This window comes from Bufo gargarizans, chromosome 8, assembly GCF_014858855.1.
Source record: "Bufo gargarizans isolate SCDJY-AF-19 chromosome 8, ASM1485885v1, whole genome shotgun sequence".
In the NCBI taxonomy this organism is placed as follows: domain Eukaryota; kingdom Metazoa; phylum Chordata; class Amphibia; order Anura; family Bufonidae; genus Bufo; species Bufo gargarizans.
The window spans coordinates 125,535,437-125,557,672 of NC_058087.1; the positions used below are offsets into that span (position 1 = coordinate 125,535,437).

The 22,236-nt window shown below is 42.1% G+C and overlaps 1 protein-coding gene across 1 annotated transcript in view; it reads left to right on the forward strand.

The window, feature by feature from the left end:
• Positions 1-22,236, forward strand: part of TMEFF2 (transmembrane protein with EGF like and two follistatin like domains 2) — a 1,197,396-nt gene that overhangs the window by 1,110,143 nt on the left and 65,017 nt on the right. Inside the window, exon 9 of the mRNA XM_044303870.1 lies at positions 5,172-5,330. Coding sequence (XP_044159805.1) covers positions 5,172-5,330 — 159 coding nt within the window. The remainder of the gene's footprint in view (positions 1-5,171; positions 5,331-22,236) is intronic.

Here is a 22,236-nt window from a genome sequence, read left to right on the forward strand (position 1 = left end):
TGTTAGGCAACATCCCATGATACTTATGTTTGTGTATCATTCCTTACCTGTTCTATTTCTCATTAATGTGATTATCTAGTCAAAAAAATCACATGGCAGTTGCTTCAATGCATGTAGGGTTGTGGTCCTGGTCAAGACAATCTCCTGAACGCCAAACTGAATGTCAGAATGGGAAAGAAAGGTGATTTAAGCAATTTTGAGCGTGGCATGGTTGTTGGTGCCAGACGGGCCGGTCTGAGTATTTCACAATCTGCTCAGTTACTGGGATTTTCACGCACAACCATTTCTAGGGTTTACAAAAAATGGTGTGAAAAGCGAAAAACATCCATTGTGTGGCAGTCCTGTGGGTGAAAATGCCTTGTTGATGCTAGAGGTCAGAGGAGAATGGGCCGACTGATTCAAGCTGATAGAAGAGCAACGTTGACTGAAATAACCACTCGTTACAACCGAAGTATGCATCAAAGCATTTGTGACGCCACAACACGCACAACCTTGAGGCGGATGGGCTACAACAGCAGAAGACCCCACTGGGTACCACTCATCTCCACTACAAATAGGAAAAAGAGGCTAAAATTTGCAGGAGCTCACCAAAATTGGACTGTTGAAGACTGAGAAAATGTTGCCTGGTCTGATGAGTCTCGATTTCTGTTGAGACATTCAAATGGTAGAGTCCGAATTTGGCGTAAACAGAATGAGAACATGTATCCATCATGCCTTGTTACCACTGTGCAGGCTGGTGGTGGTGGTGTAATGGTGTGGGGGATGTTTTCTGGGTACACTTTAGGCCCCTTAGTGCCAATTGGCCATCGTTTAAATGCCACAGGCTACCTGAGCATTGTTTCTGACCATGTCCATCCCTTCATGACCACCATGTACCCATCCTCTGATGGCTACTTCCTGCAGGATAATGCACCATGTCACAAAGCTCGAATCATTTCAAATTGGTTTCTTGAACATGACAATGAGTTCACTGTACTAAAATGGTCCCCACAGTCACGAGATCCAGATCTCAACCCAATAGAGTATCTTTGGGATGTGGTAGAACGGGAGCTTCGTGCCCTGGATCCCTCAAATCTCCATCAACTGCAAGATGCTATCCTATCAATATGGGCCAAAATTTCTAAAGAATGCTATCAACACCTTGTTTAATCAATGCCATGTAGAATTAAGGCAGTTCTGAAGGCAAAAGGGGGTCCAACACCATATTAGTATGGTGTTCCTAATAATTCTTTAGGTGAGTGTATATTTTCTATACTGTAGGGAGCAGATATCTAGTCAACTTCAGTACTGTAACATCTACTGATCACAAATATGTAATCAGGTTACTGAGAATTTACTGGGCATAGGTTGTTGGTTTAACCTACATCAATTTGATCTGTATATGTAATCAGTTTGTAATCAGCTTAAAGAATATTTAATCAGCAACTAACTAGCTTACACAAAGAATTTGATCTAGAAATGATCTATATATGTACTCAGCATGTACCCAGCTTATAGTGTCAAAGTTGTGATATCCGGGGCAAAAGTAACCATACACTAGTCTTGTGTTGAATTTGTGTTGGTGACACTGATTGCGGTGTATAGCTTTATTGTCCCCTGAGGAGCCCGAGATTAAACAGGGTGAAACAATTTGGGACTTGGGACCATATAGTAATAGAATTGTGTATCGGAATAAATTATATCCATATCATATTACCAACAACCATCATAATGATAGATGGATGGACAATTCAGATTGTGTGGTTATATCATTGTAGCCTGAGTTGCGGTATTCTTTGTACAAACCGGATTCCAAAAAAGTTGGGACACTAAACAAATTGTGAATAAAAATTGAATGCAATGATGTGGAGATGGCAAATGTCAATATTTTATTTGTAATAGAACGTAGATGACAGATCAAACGTTTAATCTGAGTAAATGTATTATTTTAAAGGAAAAATACGTTGATTAAAATCTTCACGGTGTCAACAAATCCCCCAAAAGTTGGGACAAGTAGCAATAAGAGTCTGGAAAAAGTAAATTTGAGCATAACGAAATGCTGGAAGACCAATTAACACTAATTAGGTCAATTGGCAACATGATATGGGTATGATGATTGGGTATAAAAAGAGCTTCTCAGAGTGGCAGTGTCTCTCAGAAGCCAAGATGGGTAGAGGATCACCAATTCCCACAATGTTGCGCAGAAAGATAGTGGAGCAATATCAGAAAGTTGTTACCCAGCGAAAAATTGCAAAGACTTTGCATCTGTCATCATCAACTGTGCATAACATCATCCGAAGATTTAGAGAATCTGGAACAATCTCTGTGCGTAAGGGTCAAGGCCGTAAAACCATACTGGATGCCCGTGATCTCCGGGCCCTTAAACGACACTGCACCACAAACAGGAATGCTACTGTAAAGGAAATCACAGAATGGGCTCGGGAATACTTTCAGAAACCATTGTCAGTGAACACAATCCACCGTGCCATCCGCCGTTGCCATCTGAAACTCTACAGTGCAAAGAAGAAGCCATTTCTAAGCAAGATCCACAAGCTCAGGCGTTTTCACTGGGCCAGGGATCATTTAAAATGGAGTGTGGCAAAATGGAAGACTGTTCTGTGGTCAGACGAGTCACGATTCAAAGTTCTTTTTGGAAATCTAGGACGCCATGTCATCCGGACCAAAGAGGACAAGGACAACCCAAGTTGTTATCAATGCTCAGTTCAGAAGCCTGCATCTCTGATGGTATGGGGTTGCATGAGTGCGTGTGGCATGGGCAGCTTGCATGTCTGGAAAGGCACCATCAATGCAGAAAAATATATTCAGGTTCTAGAACAGCATATGCTCCCATCCAGACGTTATCTCTTTCAGGGAAGACCCTGCATTTTTCAACAAGATAATGCCAGACCACATTCTGCATCAATCACAACATCATGGCTGCGTAGGAGAAGGATCCGGGTACTGAAATGGCCAGTCTGCAGTCCAGATCTTTCACCTATAGAGAACATTTGGCGCATCATAAAGAGGAAGGTGCAACAAAGAAGGCCCAAGACGATTGAACAGTTAGAGGCCTGTATTAGACAAGAATGGAAGAGCATTCCTATTTCTAAACTTGAGAAACTGGTCTCCTCGGTCCCCAGACGTCTGTTGAGTGTTGTAAGAAGAAGGGGAGATGCCACACAGTGGTGAAAATGGCCTTGTCCCAACTTTTTGGGGATTTGTTGACACCATGAAATTCTGATTCAACATATTTTTCCCTTAAAATTGTACATTTACTCAGTTAAAACTTTTGTTCCGTGATTTATGTTCTATTCTGAATAAAATATTAGAAGTTGGCACCTCCACATCATTGCATTCAGTTTTTATTCACGATTTGTATAGTGTCCCAACTTTTTGGGATTCCGGTTTGTATATATTAATTGTGTGTTCACTTTGATTTCACACAATGGCTCATATTTGTTTATTATTTTATGTACGTATGTTAGTTGGGACAACTATTTAGTGACTGGTCACTTCCACATTAGGACCATCCCAAATTGGGGCCTTCCTAGGGTACTTAGGAGGTTCCTGATACGGGATCACCTCTATCGGGGTGGCTATTCCGTCGTTGTAGGCAGGGTGCATAGTTTGTAGGGTCAGTTTTAGGGACAGAGCCTTAGATTTATATCATTTTCACCCTACCTACAAGATGGTGGACCACATTATAACTGACCGTGATAAACTGTCTAGTTGTTATTTTTGAGTTGTTGTTATTTTTGGTGGTGTTTTTATCAACGCAGATCATAATAAAGGTAATGTTTTATGAGGGATAATCTGTGAATGATGTCCAATAAAAGTCAGCAAATGCAGAGATAGGAGGAGCTACATGTTCTTGATGACATATTCTCATCGATATTAGATGATGTGGAAAAGGAGGACAAGCAGATGGCAGAAGAAGGGCTCCCACCTATAAAGCAGGAGAGTGCTGGGGTTGGAGAGGTGGGTGTGCCAGAGATGATTAATATTCTGTGTTTACTGTGAAATAACCTGCAGGGGATTGAAAGCCAGAAAAGCAATACCAGCAACGTCCCTGTTTAAAGGTGCATTAAAGGTGCCTTGTGGCCATTAACAATGTATAACGACTATACAGTAACATAGTAACATAGTTATATAAATAGGACATCCATCCATCCAGGTCAGCCTGTTATCCTGCAAGTTTATCCAAAGAAAGGCAAAAAAAAGCCCCTATGAGGTAAAAGGGAAAAAAAATTCCTTCCCGACTCCATTCAGGCAATCAGAATAACTCCCTGGATCAACAATCCATTTCTAGTAGCTATAGCCTGTAATATTATTACACTCCAGAAATACATCCAGGCCCCTCTTGAACTCTTTTAGTGAATTCACCATCCTCAGGCAGAAAGTTCCATAGTCTCACTGCTCTTACCTTAAACAATCCTCTTCTATGTTTGTGTACAAACCTTCTTTACTCTAGATGCAGAGGATGTCCCCTCGGCACAGTCCTAGGAGAGATCTCTGTATTGCCCCCTGATATTAGATCTCCTGTTAGTTGTCTTTATTTTCTAAAGTGAATAACCCTAATTTTGATAATATTTCTGGGTACTGTATTCCACCCATTCCAGTTATTACTTTAGTTGCCCTTCTCTGAACCCTTTTCAGCTCTGCAATGTCTGCTTTGTTCATAGGAGTCCAGAACTGTACACAGTAAGGTCTTCATTATTAAATTAAATGCAGCTGCAGGCTAATTGGCCACACAGTTCTTCACTGCAGTAATGAATGAATGGGGCGAATGAATGGGGGCAAATCTAAAGTGTTTTCCCCCGCTATTGAGATCCTATGACGTGAAAGTAGCATAATCTGTAAAAGAGGTTCTATAAAACCTGCAGGAAATGACAAAAGGAAAATACTCGTTAACCGTTTACAAATACCTTGTCTGACTTGGCAAATATATCAAATCCAGATTTGTGGTAAGATCATGGTCAGTGGTCATGTTCTGCAGCTTACCTGCTAAAAAAATAACCTGCCCAAAATCCTTGGAAACCTCTTTGCTATTGGATTTAATAATTTCTAAATATGATTTGAAACCATATATTTATTTGTATGTATTGGTCAAATTATTTAGCTTTTATATATAATGTATATACGGTAGTAAAAAATGTATTCCTGTACACTAATTGTTGTATTTCTCTCTGTAGATGTGATGCAGGATACAGTGGATCAAAGTGTGAAAAGAAGGACTTTAATGTATTATATGTAGTTCCTGGCCCTGTACGCTTCCAGTATGTATTAATAGCAGCGGTGATTGGTACCATTCAGATTGCCATAATCTGCGTTGTAGTTCTTTGTATAACAAGGTTAGTAATATTTTGGTTGGACTAATATATTTCTCACAATATGACATATATAATTCAAAAAGCACATTATATATATATCACCAAACATGGGTACTCTTCTTTAGTTTATTCTTTATTATAAAGAATGGTAGAATGACACATTTTGGAGCTGTACTAGCAACTTCATCAGATCTAAAGAAGGAGCTAGTACAGCTCCGAAACTCGTCATCCTACCATCCTTTATAATAAACTAAAGAAGAGTAGTGCATGGTCCCTTTTTTCTTACCTGCCTGTGACACTGAAGCTGTAGGGTTAGTAAATTATGTGCACACTGAACAAAAGATAGACCCTAACATTTATAAAATTTTCTAGACGATTATGCTGTTAGATTTTAACTTGTGTCTAAAGCACCCCAAAGTCTTAATTAAAAAGCTATTTCAGGGGTGTTTGACCTTACAATACACCAGATATCCAGCTTGTGGTTCCAATTGATTTCACTTATAAATTATTATTAGGCAACAATGGTACAATATGATTACACAGATCAATGTGTTTAGAATTTTCATGGTGCTATCCAGAGATTATGGGTAAATAACTTATGACACGATATAGGAGCTTTCCACTTTGGACATCCCTTTAGCAGATCACAATGTGCCCTGTTGAGGGGGCTTCAGCAGCCAGTTGTAATAACCTAATAGTCCGTTTTTATGTTCCCAGAATCCCAATGGCTGGGGGTATGAAGCATTTCATGATGTCTATTGAAATTATGGGCTGCACATGAATGCATGGAGATCCTGAGTCCTCCATAGAAGATTTATGCAGATTGAGCATTTTTTGGCCCCTTTACATGGGCTGACTGACCAGGCAGTATTTGGAAATTAATTGTTTGTTTGGAGAGGAGGTGAGAGTTGCATTTACGTGGAACAGTCACCTCTACTGTTTAGGGAACGAGTGACTGTTACTGCGATCACTCATCCCTATACAGACTCATTATTTCTGGGCAACAGATCACTGTTTACATAGAACAATCTAATAACCAGAAACAGTTAGGCTTAGTTCACACGAACGTGTGTGATCTGTGGCCGTATTGCGGCCCGCAAATCGCGGGCCGCAATACACGGCCACAGTTCCGTGTGCATTCCGCATCACGGATGCGGACCCATTCACTTCAATGGGTCCACAAATCCGGAATCGCGGAACGGCCGCACGGGACGGGACACCTCGGAAGCACTACGGAGTGCTTCCGCGGGGTTACGTCCCGTACCTCCGTTCCACAAAAAGATAGAACATGTCCTATCTTTTAGCGGAACGGGCAGATCGCTGACCCATTAAAGTGAATGGGTCCGCGATCCGATGCGGCTGAACTACGGCTGGCGATCGTGCATTGCGGCCTTAATGTGGGTGCGGCATCAGCAATGCCTTTAACCAATGAATGTTTGCTTGTTCCTCGGGTGATTGGCAGTATATTTACACTGGCCACTTATCATGGCCGAATGTTCATAATAAAGTTCATCCCCAATAATTGGCCCTTGTAAAAGTGCTTTTATTTAAAAGTGTAGATGAAGATAATAGGAAGAGTTTTTAATATTGAGTACAGTGGACAATTCCACCACTTTTGCCAATATAAATGGTGTTATCTTTTTTGTACAGAATATTAGTCACAAAATTGTGATGCTGTCTGTCTGAAGCATATGCTAAGTATGTAGTGTCTCTCCCTCTTTCTGTCTCTCTTCCTATATTTTTTTCTCTATTTTGCTCTATTTCTACGTCTCTTCTTTTATCTCTGTCTTTCTCTTACTGTCTATTTTAGTCTCTCTGTCTCTCCATCTCTTTAATTTTCTGTTTTAGGATTATACATGCCTTTTTAAGTAGAAGCAGTTATCTGCAATGTGCTTGGAAGCTGATAATTGTGAGATTTCAGTTCTACACACCAGCCCAGAGCAAGTAGGCAGCATTGCAGTCCTATCTGTGAACTCTGTGTCTTTTGTAACTAATGTGGCTGGGTTTAGAAAAAAGAGCAGCATAGATATTTTTTATGTGAAAGGTTTTAAATGCCATGCATTTACCCATGCTTTATGGTTTTAACCTTCATTATATTATACTATAAACGTCTTTTATTAGTTTTCTTCTTTGGATAAGAACAAAATTGCTATAAAACTGCTTAAGCAAGAAGAAGCCCTGAGTAAAAATAAATAACTAATAAGAGCAAGGAATGGTTTAGCTAGTTATAAGAAATGAATAATGTGTAAAAGGTTTACTATAGTATATGAAGCGAAAAAAGCTTGTTAAAAAATAAATAATAAATCACAGTAATATTCTTGTATGACCATCATCTCCTCTGCCATGCTCTGGATTATGATGTGGAAAAAAAGCATAAAAAGTAATTTGTGACATGTACAAGATATGAACAACAAATCACCTCGGTCTTAAATGGATTTTCTGTGTTGTTATAATGAGGCTGTAGATGCTTAAACTAAAAATAAGGTTAACAATTTACTTACCTAATTTTTCTGCATTCCCTTGGTACCTTTGATTTATAATGGAGCGGAGGCCAGAATGGGACCTCTCACTGACACACACTGCGAGTTTATTGCATTCAACTAACTCATGTGTCTGGCCTAAGGGTACAATTATGGTACATGGTCATTAGTTGTGGAAGTACTTTACCTCTAATTCATGGATCACACCTTAGACCATGGCAAGTGCAGGTGCAGCAAATTGCCAGTGTTACCTGCTGAAGGACACATATACTATAACCCTTAGGCCCCTTTCATATGAGCGTGTCCAAACATGCTGTGTGTGTGAATGTGTGTCACGCCTTTCCCTGTGAATGTCCAGAGATCTGTCAGACTGGCTGCACATATCTGACTCTTCTCTTTGTTTTGGTTTGGTTTTGAGCTGGATCCACCTTCCCTCAGGTGTACTGGGTTGATTGTTGGCAGGGCTATTTATTCCTCCTTCTCCCAGTGGCCTGTGCGGGTTATAGTTTATTCCTGTGGGCTGTGGATTTGTTGTGGATCGTCTTCTCCAGCTCAGCTCAAGATAAGTCCACTCTGTTTCTTCCCTTTGTGTCTTTTATCTAGGCCTGTAGGGAGACGCTTGCTTCCTCCTGTTTGAAGAAGCAGGTCACCTCTTCCCTTTTCCCTACTGCTCAGGGCTTTCCCAGGGTATATAGACTTATAGCAGAGATGCAAAATAATCTCAGCTTTATCAAAGATGCATAGTATGGAGGGAGGTAAAGCAGGCAACAAATCATAACCGGAATATTGAATAATAAAATGTGTCACCCACCATTTACAATCACAGAAAAAAAACATACTTATTGATACAAGGGCGGGATACAACACCATACAGAAAAGCCAAAAGGCTATATGGTGTACAGTAGGTTGCACAGGTGCAAAATATGGATGAAAATCCACTTACACAATTAGATGAAGGGGGTTCCCTCCAGATGGTGATAAGAAGCCTTACCAAGTTTTTTTTTTTGTATTAACAAGAAACATCACACCTTTTGTACTCTAACACAAAATCAACAGTGATGCATATGTATTATATCTTACCAATTAGATTTAGTAATACATTTATATCTAGCAATTATGTGCTGTGTGCACACTATGGGGGAGATTTATCAAGACTAGCATTTCTAATACCAGCTTGATCTTAAGTGCGGTGGTGGGAGATGCACCAAAGATTTTAAATGACACATTCAACTTAATCATTCTGATGCTTCTCAGTTGGTCTGTACACCAGAGTTTGAAAGCTACATGAGCTAGCATCTGCCATAGATTTAATGCATTACTTGAGCCAGACAACTGTTATAAGTAAAGATAAATGTCTTGAGCTGCATCGGCCCTGTCCCCTCCTGCCCACTTTTAACAAAAGCAGCAAGTGTGGTAGAAAAGGGGTAAAAGTCAGTCTTTGTTACGCAAAATGGAAATTTTGATTTTTGGCTCTATAGTTTAGGGTTCTCATGGCACAGGCAGTATGATAAATCTACCCTAATAGCTGTAAAGGGGTTTTCTGAGATTATATCTGATCAGTGGGGTTTAAAAACCAGGAAGACAACAAAACCAATATGTCATTGAAAGTTTTTTTTTTTACATTTTGGCTTATCCCTAATCTAATTATGTTTTCTTAAAGGGATTTTCATCAGTATCTGATCTGTGGGAGTCACACAGATCAGCTGTTTGGGAAGGCTGCTGCACTCTTATCAGCACCTTGGTCTTCTCCGTGTTTACCAAGTTGTATAATGTCTGTGCTTGATATCGTGTGCAACCCCATTCACTTCAATGGGGATGAGCTGCGCCTAGGCCATGTGACCGATGAACATGTCATCTCTGGGCTAAGTAAAGCAGTGAGAAGGCCATGGTGGTACTGTGAGTGCTGCTGCCTTCTGGAACAGCTGATCGGCGTAGCTCCCACCAATCAGATACTGATGAAAATCCCTTTAAGAAAACATATTTAGAAGACTGATGTGCCATATTGATTTAGTTGTCTCTAATCTTCTGGATTTTAAATATTGTGTCCTTCAATCATATTGACTTCGGATAAGAACAAACATTTATTAAGTGACAAAAAGCAATGAGTGAAATGTTACAATAATTACTTTATGTAGTAATTCAGTCTAGATTTATTCCTTGTTCATTGTCCATTGAATGCATATTACGTTCATGCTACATACAGTACCTGATGGTCTGTGTAACTGATCCCTAGGGTCTTAGCAATTTTAACTACTCTTCATTTTTGAAGTTGATTTGACACTTGACAGTTTAATTTCTAGAGGAATTATTTGCAAGAGAATGACTGCATAGTGCATCATAGTAAATAGTAGTTTATTTAATGTGATGGATGATATTCTGTATGGATCATGTTAAAATGCTTATATTGTGTGACAGTCAATAAATTGGGAGTGCATCCAGTTATCAGATACTACACTAGTTTACTGAGTAAACAGGTTTATCCAGGCAAACCATTAAGATGCCATCAGCTGCTTCTCTTGTTTCAGTTTTAATGCTGTCAAATTCGAAGACACAATCATGCAGATACTGAGATAATTTGTAAGTGTGTCTTGACAGCTATGGAAGAGCAGATTTAAGGAAGGATACTTTACATCTATCCAAACAAAACAATTTTAAGCCATGATTTTTAGTTTTTGAAATGCTATATGTTTGAACTATAGAAAATGTTTTTTGAATAGCAACATTTTGGTCAAGCCAACAGAGCAAGTGTTCATTATTTCTATATGTAGCTTTGCAACAGCCATGATGCTGGCATATAAAATCAAAAAGATATTATATCTACAATTACTATTAATTAGAAATAGACTTGGGAAAGCACATTGGGAATTCACTATTTACAGCCATGCATGAGCCAAACAAATGGCTTAGACCTTGTATTCCATGACATAGGACTCCATGGGATATTATGAAGGTGTGATGAAGGTCACATGAATTAATAAGTTAAACACCAATTTTTAGATTACACTTTGTCTAGACTGAAAACTCAATTGTCTAATAGTGTTTGGAATTTATTTTCTATATTTAAAAATGCACTGCAGTCTTGACACTATTAGTCATAAATTGTGAATTTTCAAATTGATAATGCATTTTCCTTATACATTTCCTAACACTTAAATGGGTTCTGTACTAAGTGCTACTGGTGGCTTGCCACTAAGATGTGCAATAAATATGTGACTGGTAAATGAAAACCTTGCACCTCATGAATGCCACTAGCATGATTGTTCCTGCGCTGTGTCTATTACAGCTCAGCAACATTCAATTGAATGAGGCAGAGCTGCAAATAGGCTATAATATCAGACAGGAGGGAATCCCTGTAATTCAATTTTCACTAATGACTGATATGACAAATCAATGATAGGCCATCAAGAGCTATTAGTATGGAATGCCTTTAACCCCTTAAGGACCTGCGCCGTACACGTACGGCGCTGGTGGACGAGACTTAAGGACAAGCGCTGTACATGTACGGCGGGCTGATTGGGAGGGTGCAGGAGCTGTGTCTGCCCGATCAACGGCAGGGGTCCGGTAGTCACTGATAGCCGGACCCCTGCTGTTTGCGCCGACATTGCTGAAAACACTGATGCCGGCGCATTAACCCTCACACTGCCGTGGTCAGCGCCCACGGCAGTGTGAAAAAATAATAGCCCTTACCTAAGACAATCGCCAAAAAAATAAAAAAACTATGGCTCTCAGACTATGGAGACACTAAAAATGATTTTTTTTTTGTTTCAAAAATGATTTTATTGTGTTAAATGTAATAAAAAAAAGTAGACATATTAGGTATTGCCGCATCCGTAACAACCTGCTATATATAAAAATACCACATAATCCAATCCCTCAGGTGAACCCTGTAAAAAAGATAGAATAAAAATGATGTAAAAAAAGCAATTTTTTGTCACCTTACATCACAAAAAGTGTAATAGCAAGCGATCAAAAAGTCATATGCACCCCAAAATAGTGCCAATCAAGCCATCATCTCACCCTACAAAAATGATACCCTAGCTAAGACAATCACCCAAAAAAATAAAAATTAAATATGCCTCTTAAGATATAGAGACACTAAAACATGATTTTTTTGTTTCAAAAATGCTGTTATTGTGTAAAACTTAAATAAATACAAAAAGTATACATATTAGGTGTCTCTGCATCCATAAGAACCTGCTATATAAAAATATCACATGTTCGAACCTCTCAGGTGAACACTGTTAAAAAAAGATTAAATAAAAAGTGTGTCAAAAAATCTATTTTTTCTGACCTTACATCACAACAAGTGTGATACTAAGCAATCAAAAAGTCATATGCACGCTACAATAGTGGCAATCAAACCGTCATCTCATACAGAAAAAAAATTAGCCCCTCCAAAATTAGCCCATCCAAAAATAAAAATAAACTATGGCTTTCAGAATATGGAAACACAATTTTTTTTTCCAAAAATGCTTTATTATCTAAAACTGAAACAAACAACAAAAAAAGTTGTCAGAGTTGGTATTGTCACATCTGTAACAACCTGCTCTATAAAAACACCACATGATCTTACCTGTCAGATGAACATTGTAAATAACAAAAAAATAAAAACTGTGCCAAAACAGCTATTTTTTGTTACCTTGCCTCAAAAAAGTGTAATATAAAGCAACAAAAAATTATATGTGCCCTAAAATAGTACCAACAAAACTGCCACCTTATCCAATATGTTTTTTTGGGGAGTTTCTACTCTAGTGGTGCATGAGTGGGTCTTCAAATTATCCCATTGAAATCTGCCCTCCAAAAACCATATGGCATTCCTTTCCTTCTGCACCCAGCCGTGTGCCCGTACAGCAGTGTACAACCACAAATGGGGTGTTTCTGTAAACTACAGAATCAGGGGAATAAATATTAAGTTTTGTTTGGCTGTTAACCCTTGCTTTGTTAGCACTAAAATATTTATTAAAATGGAAAATCTGCCAAAAATGTGAAATTCTGAAATTTCATCTACATTTTCCTTTAATTCTTGTGGAATACCTAAAGGGTTAAGAAATTTGTTAAAATCAGTTTTGAATACCTTGAGGGGTGTACTGTAGTTTCTAAAATAGGGTCATTTATGGGTGGTTTCTAATATGTAATCCTCACAAAGTGACTTCAGACCTGAACTGGTCCTTAAAAAGTAGGTTTTGATTTGCTTCTAAACTTCTAAGCCTTCGTCCAAAAAAAAAAGAAAATGTAATTTCCAAAATGATCCATACATGAAGTGGACATATGGAAAATGTAACGTAATAACTATTTTAGGAGGCATCACTATTAGAGAAGGCCTTGCGGTTCGCCCAGCGGTCGTTTCACGGCGAACAATAATAAAATAAAAATTTTCTAGGCTCCAACATGGCACATTTCAGAAATTTTCCCTTTAAGATGCATAAAAATGGCCCCTGATACATATTTTTTGTGGGAATTTTTGCCGTTGACCCCCCTTCTATTATGTCACTGTCCATGTTGTGGGACTATTTGTACACTTCTACTAAGTATTTGGTGGCTGCAAATATGAGCTGAAGGTTTTTCAGGTTCTCCTGCCATTAAAGTGATTAGGGCCCGCCGCGAACTTGCGGTTCGTGATCATTTGATCGCGTTCGCACGTTCGCGAACCATTCCGGCTGATGTTCGGCCATCACTGCCAACAGTAAACATAATGACTTGATTTTTTCTGTATGTTGAATGCATAATTTTTGGGGCCTATAATGGAACTGGCCAACAGTAAAATTGTTATACGGTGACTGCCTAATGTACCTCCAGTCACATAATCACTTGATCTTTTCTATCCGGTGAATGCATAATTTCTGGGGACCGTAATCTAACTGGCCAACAGTAAAACTGTTATACGGTGACCGCCTAATGTACCTCCAGCCACATAATTACTCGTTCTTTTCTGTACGGTGAATACATAATTTTGGGGGCCTGTAATCTAACTGGCCAACAGTAAAGCTGTTATACAGTGACCGCTTCATGTACCCCTAGACACATCATCAATTGTTCTTTTCTGTACGGTGACTTAATCATTTTTAGGGCCTGTAGTCCACTGGCCTGCAGTAAAATTGATTTCCAATGACCGTCTAGGAGTCTAATATACCTCCAGCCACATAATAACTTGATATTTTCTGTTCGGTGAATTAATAATTTTTGGCGCCTGTAGTCCATTGACCTGAAGTAAAATTAATTTCCACTGACCATCTAATATACCTCCAGCCTTATAATCACTTGATCTTTTCTATACAGTTAATGCCTAATTGTTGGGGCCTCAGAGGAATTTAACACCTGTGACGACCACGTTTTATCGAATTTCACCTATTATCATTTGGGGTTTACTCGAGAGGGGGGATTTCTTTAGCCATGTTTTTAATCCAATTTTATATTTTTAGTTCTTTTAAACATATGTATTTGACATGTATTTGTACCGGTCTGCAATAAAATTTATATCCAATGACGGTCTAATATACCTCCAGCCACATCATCACTTGATGTTTTCTGCCGATACATGTTCTCGAGAGACGCGAGATTTCGAGCATATGCGCAGTGCGGGCCGGGAATCGTTACATCAGAAGTTCGTCACCAGCCTGCCAGCCAATGATCATCGCTGGCAGGTTGGTGACTTTTAAAAAATCGAATCAGAAGCCATTTAACACCTTATATTTATAAATATAAGGTGTTAAATGGCTTCTGTGCTCCTCTGCTGGTCCTTTTCGTCGGTTGGTCCCAGCAGAGGAGCACACATCACTGTACACCAAACACTACACTTAGCCCCAGATCACCCCCATCACCCCAATTAACCCCATTGATCACCCCTTGATCACCCTTGTCAATCACTAGTGAATGGGAAAAAAGTGATCAGTGTAAACTTTTTTTTTCACTAGTATTGACGGTTAGGTTTTAGGTTAGTTTAGGCCCCTTTGTTAGGTAGTTAGCGTCGGTTAGCACCCAGCCTACCGCACCCCAGTCACTGATTCGCTGATTAGCGTATCGCTAATCAGCATTGGTACTTCTATAGTATCTGTAAGTGATCAGAACTGATCACAGTCAGATCTATAATAGTATTAGTGTCACCTTAGTTCGCCCTCCACCCAAAACGCAGTGTTTGCCCGATCAGGCCTGATCGGTCGCCCACACGTGCGTTCACCCACGCCCGCCCCGCACAATCACTGCACAATCACTTTACAAGCGCTGCGGCGATAAAAAAAATCAGTTTTGATATTTTTTATCAATCGCAGCGGCTTCCGGTACTTTGCTAGCCTCCCATTTGTAAGACAGGCTTGCTTTTTTTCTTGGGTAGTCTCAGGGAATACCCCCTAAATTTAGTTGACCAAATGGCAAGTAAGGGGTATTCTTCTGAAGAGGCCTACAGGCTTCTGACCCAGTCGGATGAGGAATGGGAACCCTCAGAATACAAACCTGTAGAAAGCAGTGGCAGTCTGACCCAAAGTTCGGACGATGAGGTTGAGGTCCCTGATACCACCAGGCGTACCCGGCCCCGTGTTGCTAGACCACAGGTTGTGCAGGATCTGCTTCAAGGGCAACAGAGTGGGGCTGGCGCTGTTGGATTACGTGGTGAGGCATACACCGGCAGCGCAGCCCATCCTCGACCTAGTACCAGCACTGCTGTACAACATGGTGAAGTGTCGAGCACCAGAAGGGCAGTTGAAGCTGGTACGGTGGAACGTGCATTAGTTCCCCCGTCGCAGCCACCGCACAGACAGGCCCGTAGAGCCCCTAGAGTCCCTGAGGTGCTGGCAAACCCTGATTGGCAGCCCCCAACTTCAGCCACACCAGTAGTTCCTCCTTTCACAGCCCAGTCTGAAGTTTGGGTTGAGACAGCTCAGATCGGATCGGCACAGTTTTTTTTTTAGCTGTTCTTGACTGCTGAGCTCTTGGACTTAGTTGTGGAAGAAACAAACCGGTATGCCACTCAATTTATAGCCGCCAACCCGGGAAGCTTTAATGCCCAGTCTTTCCGGTGGAAACCTGTCCAAGTTTCCGAATTTAAAACTTTTCTGGGCCCTCTCCTCAACATGGGCCTGACAAAAAAGCATGAATTGCGGTCATATTGGTCCACAAACCCAATTCATCACATGCCCATGTTCTCTGCTGCCATGTCCAGGACATGATTTGAGACCATCCTGCGTTTCCTGCACTTTAGTGACAACAGCACCTCTCGTCCCAGAGGCCACCCAGCTTTTGACCGGCTCCACAAAATTCGGCCCCTCATAGACCACTTTAACACCAAATTTGCAGATTTGTATAGCCCTGAGCAAAACATCTGCATAGACGAGTCCCTTATACATTTTACTGGGCGCCTTGACTTCAAACAATACATCCCAAGCAAGCGCGCCCGGTATGGGGTCAAATTGTATAAGCTCTGTGAAAGGTCCACAGGCTATATGCACAAATTTCGAGTCTATGAGGGTAAAGATCAGACCCTGGAGCCGGTTGGTTGCCCTGACTACCTGGGGAGCAGTGGGAAGACAGTCTGGGACTTGGTGTCACCCTTATTTTGCAAGGGGTACCATCTTTACGTGAACAATTTTTACACAAGTGTGCCCCTCTTCAGGCATTTGTTTTTAGAACAGATTGGCTGCTGTGGCACCGCACTACCTAGTCGCTGGGGCTTCCCCCAACGGCTCGTTACCACCCATCTTGCAAGGGGGGAGAGGGCTGCCTTGTGTAACGAAGAACTGCTCGCAGTGAAATGGAGAGACAAGCGTGACGTTTACATGCTCTCCTCCATTCACGCAGATACGACAATCGAAATTGAAGGAGCAACTGGAGTCATTGAAAAGCCCCTCTGTGTCCACAACTATAATTCGCTCATGGGAGGGGTGGACTTCAATGACCAGATGTTGGCTCCTTATTTACTTTCCCGCAGGACCAGACATGGTATAAGAAGGTGTCTGTATATTTAATTCAATTAGCACTGTATAATAGTTTTGTTCTCTACAGTAAGGCTGGGAGAACAAGATCCTTCCTCAAATTTCAGGAAGAGATCATCGAGAACCTCTTGTATCCAGGAGATTCCGTGGCCACAACCACCAGTGTAGTGAGCCGTCTACAAGAGCGATAATTCCCTAATGTTGTTGCTGGTACCTCAAACCAAGCGCCACCCCGAAAAAAATGTTGTGTCTGTAGCAGGAGTGGAATAAGGCGTGACACCCGCTATTTCTGTCCTGACTGCCCTGACCACTCTGCCCTATGCTTAGGGGAGTGTTTCCTGAAGTACCACACACACAGGTACACTATTAGTATAGAGATTGCGTCACACAGGACAGGCACACAGGGCTCTTAGTGCCCTTTCACTCACAGCTGCTGCAAACCTCTCCTTTCACCTGGGACAAAGTGCATAATGTACTTCGCCACATTTCTGGGCGCTTTGCACATTGTCCCATGGGGAAGGAGAGGTTTGTCCTATAAAAGTAAAATAAAAACAATCACAGGTAAGCAAAAAAGTTCATGTTCCAAAAGTTCAATAAAGTTTTTCAAAGTTAATGTTCTGTTTCAAATGTTATCTAAAGTTAATGTTAATAAATTTATTGCGTTGTTTTTTTAGGTGGACCAACCGATCGCCCAGCTGCAGCACTGATGTGCATTCTGACAGAAGCATTGCGCTGCTGTCAGATTACACAAAAGTCTGTGTATGCGGCGCTGCAAGACAAGATTTCTCCTCTGCAGTAAAAAAAGATACGTTTGCCGAGGCTTATGAGCTGAGGGGCGGTGTTCATATGCTTTGGCAAACACTTTGTATATAAAAAATAAAAAAATAAAAATTCCGGCAATGATTTATTCACCCACATTAATTGATGTGAATGGAGAAATCGGGTTTGCCAGGGCATACGAGCTGAGTGGGTTTGGATGTTGGGCGGAGCTCCTATGTCCAGGCAGATGCTTTTCTTTTTTTTTTGCACATTTTTTTGGCAGAGATTTTTTCATCCACATTGATCGATGCGAATGAAGAAATCTGTGCCGTTCATTTTTTCTTTCAGCCCGGAGGCTAAACGAAAAAAAAAAAAATCTCATTACCTTTATGCTCAATATAAGGAGAATAGCAGAAACTCCTAATGCTGGCCATACACATAATGATTGTGGAGACCCTCAAATGCCAGGGCAGTACAAACACCCCACAAATGACCCCATTTTGGAAATAAGACACCCCAAGGTATTCGTTGAGGGGGATATTGAGTCCATGAAAGATTGAACTTTTTGTCCCAAGTTAGCGAAAAGGGAGACTTTGTGAGGAAAACCCCAAAAAATCAATTTCCACTAACTTGTGCAAAAAAAATAAAAAATGTCCTATGAACTTGTCATGCCCCTCACGGAATACCTTGGGGTGTCTTCTTTCCAAAATGGGGGGCATTTATACTGCCCTGGCATTTTAGGGGCCCTAAAGCGTGAGAAGAAGTCTGAAATCCAAATGTCTAAAAATGCCCTCCTAAAAGATACTCATTGGAATTTGGGCTCCTTTCTGCACCTAGGCTGCAAAAAAGTGTCACACATGTGGTATCGCCGTACTCAGGAGAAGTAGGGGAATGTGTTTTGGGGTGTCTTTTTACATATACCCATGCTGGGTGAGAGAAATAGCTCTGTCAAATGACAACTTTGTATAAAAAAATTGGAAAAGTTGACTTTTACAGAGATATTTCTCTCACCCAGTATGGGTATATGTAAAAATACAGCCCAAAACACATTGACCTACTTCTTCTGAGTACGGCGATACCATATGTGTGACACTTTTTTGCAGCTTAGATGCGCAAAGGTGCCCAAATTCTAAAGAGCACCTTTAGGATTTCACAGGGCATTTTTTACGCATTTGGATTTCAAACTACTTCTCAAGCTTTAGGTCCCCTAAAATGCCAGGGCAGTATAAATACCCCACAAGTGACCCCATTTTGGAAAGAAAACACCCCAAGGTATCTTGTGAGGGGCATGGCGAGTTCATGTCAAATTTTATTTTTGGGCACAAGTTTGTGGAATATGAGACTTTGTAAGAAAAATATATATATATCATTTTCCGCTAACTTGTGCCAAAAAAAAATAAAAAATTCTAGAAACTCACCATGCCTCTCACAGAATACCTTGGGGTGTCTTCTTTCCAAACTGGGGTCACATGTGGGATATTTATACTGCCCTGGCATTTTAGGGGACCTAAAGCGTGAGAAGTAATTCGGAATCCAAATGCGTAAAAATGCCCTGTGAAATCCTGAAAGTACTCATTGGAAATTGGGCCCCTTTGCGCATCTTGGCTGCAAAGAAGTGTCACACATGTGGTATCGCCGTACTCAGAAGACGTAGGGTAATGTGTTTTGGGGTGTATTTTTACATCTACCCATGCTGGGTGAGAGAAATATCTCTGTCAAATGACAACTTTGTATAAAAAAATGGGAAAAGTTGTCTTTTAGAGAGATATTTCTCTCACCCAGCATTGGTATATCTAAAATGACACCCCAAAACACATTGACCTACTTCTCCTGAGTATGGCGATACCACATGTGTGACACTTTTTTGCAGCCAAGATGCACAAAGTGGCCCAATTTCCAATGAGTACTTTCAGGATTTCACAGGGCATTTTTACGCATTTGGATTCCAAACTACTTGTCACGCTTTAGGGCTCCTAAAATGCAAGGGCAGTATAAATACCGATGGCGCCACTGGGACCTGTAAGGCGGAGAAAATGCTGAGGAGACTTTCCAACCTGTCAGGCACGTGGTTGGGGTTCTCAACCAGTAAGAAATCGTCCAGGTAATGTATGACTCTAGGACAGTTGCCGTGGTTTACCAGGATCCAATGGAGGGCCTGGACGAACTGATCAAAGAGCCAGGGGCTTCTCTTTGAGGCGGGTGGCAAAATAATACTGGTCCCTCCGTTTGATCCCATGAAACCTCCAGAGGTGGGGTTGGATTGGCAATAGCTTAAAAGCGTCCGAGATGTCCGCTTTTGAGAGCCAAGCGCCCGCCCCTACCTGTAAGATTAGTTGAATGGCTTAATCCAGGGAAGAGTAGTGCATTGAGTATTCTTTCGACGGGATCAAGGAGTTGAGACTCAGGACGCTGGATGCATGAAGCGCTGACAAATCATAGATTAAACGTTTTTTATTGGTGTTTTTTTTGCTGACCAGACCGATGGGGCTCACCCTGTAGACCTGGAAGGGAGAGGTGGGAAAAGGGCCTATGATGAATCCCTTCTGCAGCTCGACCTGCAGAAGAGAATCCACCGATGCCGGGTCCTCCATGGCCAACATGAGATTGGGGGCCTCCCAGGAATCCCGAGGCAAGGTGACTAGACCGGTGTGGAAGCCTGTGGAAAAACCAGATTGCAGGAAATTGACGAAGGCGGGATTGTGGTGGGTTTTGAGGAGGGAGACAAGAAGGGGGACTGGAGGTGGGCACAGAAGGAGGTGGAACATATGTGGAGCGCCTTGCATTTGCTGTAGTTGCAGAAACTGGTGTTGAAATTGTTGCACAACTGATTTTTACCCAGGTACACAATGGGGCGACCTAATTTATCCAGGAGAGGACCCGGCTTCTGGGGGGCTGAAGTGCTGGGCTGCTGTTTGGGCTGGGAGGTGACATGGGAGTTTGGGCACCAGTCGGATGCGTGCAGAACTGACTGGCAGTTGGAGCAATATGGGGACCTGAGACTGGCAAAATATCTGCAGAATAGCTCCATGTCTAGAGAAGCCCAGTTGGTGATATGCTGGAACTGGGCGAGGGCTGCGGCTGCCTTCGCCGAAAATGACCGATGATAGTCGTAGTAAGCGAATCCTCCATATTTATACCCGAGCTCCGTAACCCTGTACAAGTATGCGTCCTGCTCCTCTCTTCTAGCTGGATGTGCCGAGCAGATGATGTCCTGATAGAGGCTGAACGCGAGCACAAACTCTGGGATGGAGAGTTTCTTGTTCAGGCGGGTGTCTTTGGCCTTCAGAACTACGGACACATCACCGCATGCGATGGTCCTGTTTTCCACCGTGTCATGCGTGGAGATGAGGACCGCCGCCAGATTCACGTCTTTGCCTGCGAGTATGTCCCTGCGCAAGTTTTCGGGGACAAAAAAGGAAGGTGCTATTTCGTGAGCCCCGGACAACCTACCTGGGGAAGACGGCCTGGAAGTGGAAGGACCAGGGGAGGGACTAGTGAGAGCGGCAGGTGAAGCGTCCCTGCTTTCGACTGCCTGGAGCCTGGTGTTTATGTCGCAGATGGAACTGGACAGGTTATTGATGGTAGCGTGCAGTTGCGTTAGTGACAACTGTATGGTTGACATGGAGACTTGCTCCGTGGACCCTGTGGATGGCTCTGGAAACAGGAGGCAATATAATTCGGCCTTTCGGGCTGTAGCCGACTGGCGGATTCCTCACTTGTTCAGCTCGGCGATCATCTTGGGGATGGTCCATGTCCGGTAAGATGAACGCCTTGCTTGTTCCGATACCGCGGACTCTACGGTCGATAGAGCGTCCTCGAGATCGGAAACGTGGGACATGTTTTGAGCCGAAAAACGAAGAGGGACATGACGAAAGCTGGAGGGGGAACGTGAGATGGGCGCGGGCAGTGTTACTGAAGAATGCACGTAGCGGGAAGGGGGTGTCTTACGTCTGGGCGGTGACCAGAAGAAGCGTGGTCCCCTTGCTAGGTGTGATTTATCAACTTACCTTAATTCACCGGAGCCATTTGCGCCGCGATTTAAAGGGGAGGGAAAATCTGGCGAAGCCGAGTTTGTCACTACTTCACCTAAAAGGAACGGTATATGATGCCACGACTGGCTATGCCAGGAGGCCAGAATAGCGAATCGTGCTTTCTACTTACCTGGAAAAAGACGATTAAAACTCTAACGGGTACCCGCGGGTTAGCTTAGCACCTAAAAGAACAAGACCGTACATGTTGACTTCATGAACCGTGACTGGGAAGTGTCCAGTTGTTCATGGGATATGACAGTACTGGTGCCAGAAACGAAACGTGTTGATTGCTGCGGAAGCGGGCATGGTATGGGGGATGCGCAGAACGAGCGGAACCGGCAGCATGACCGGGGTAATGGAGCACGGGACCATGGACCAGTAGATGGAAAGACTAGCTACAAGGGATCTGCTGAGTAAAACATGTACCAGGGCGATCCTGGGTGACCTGAGAATGACCGGGGCAGGAGACATGTAGACAAGGACAAGGAACGGTCCAGGGCGTACCTGGTAAGGATGACAGCTTGGGAAACATTAAGCTTGGGCGTACCAGGCCAGGAGGCAGAAAAAATAACATGGAAAAAAGAACATGGAACAAGAGTATGACCCCTAGTAGGACGGAGACCAGGGCGGACCTGGTTGGTGTAAGAATGTGTGGTGCGGGTGCACCAAGTGTGAAAAGACATGGGTTGCGTGACCCGAGGAGAAGACAAAAGAGAGAGGGACAGGACCCAGGAGA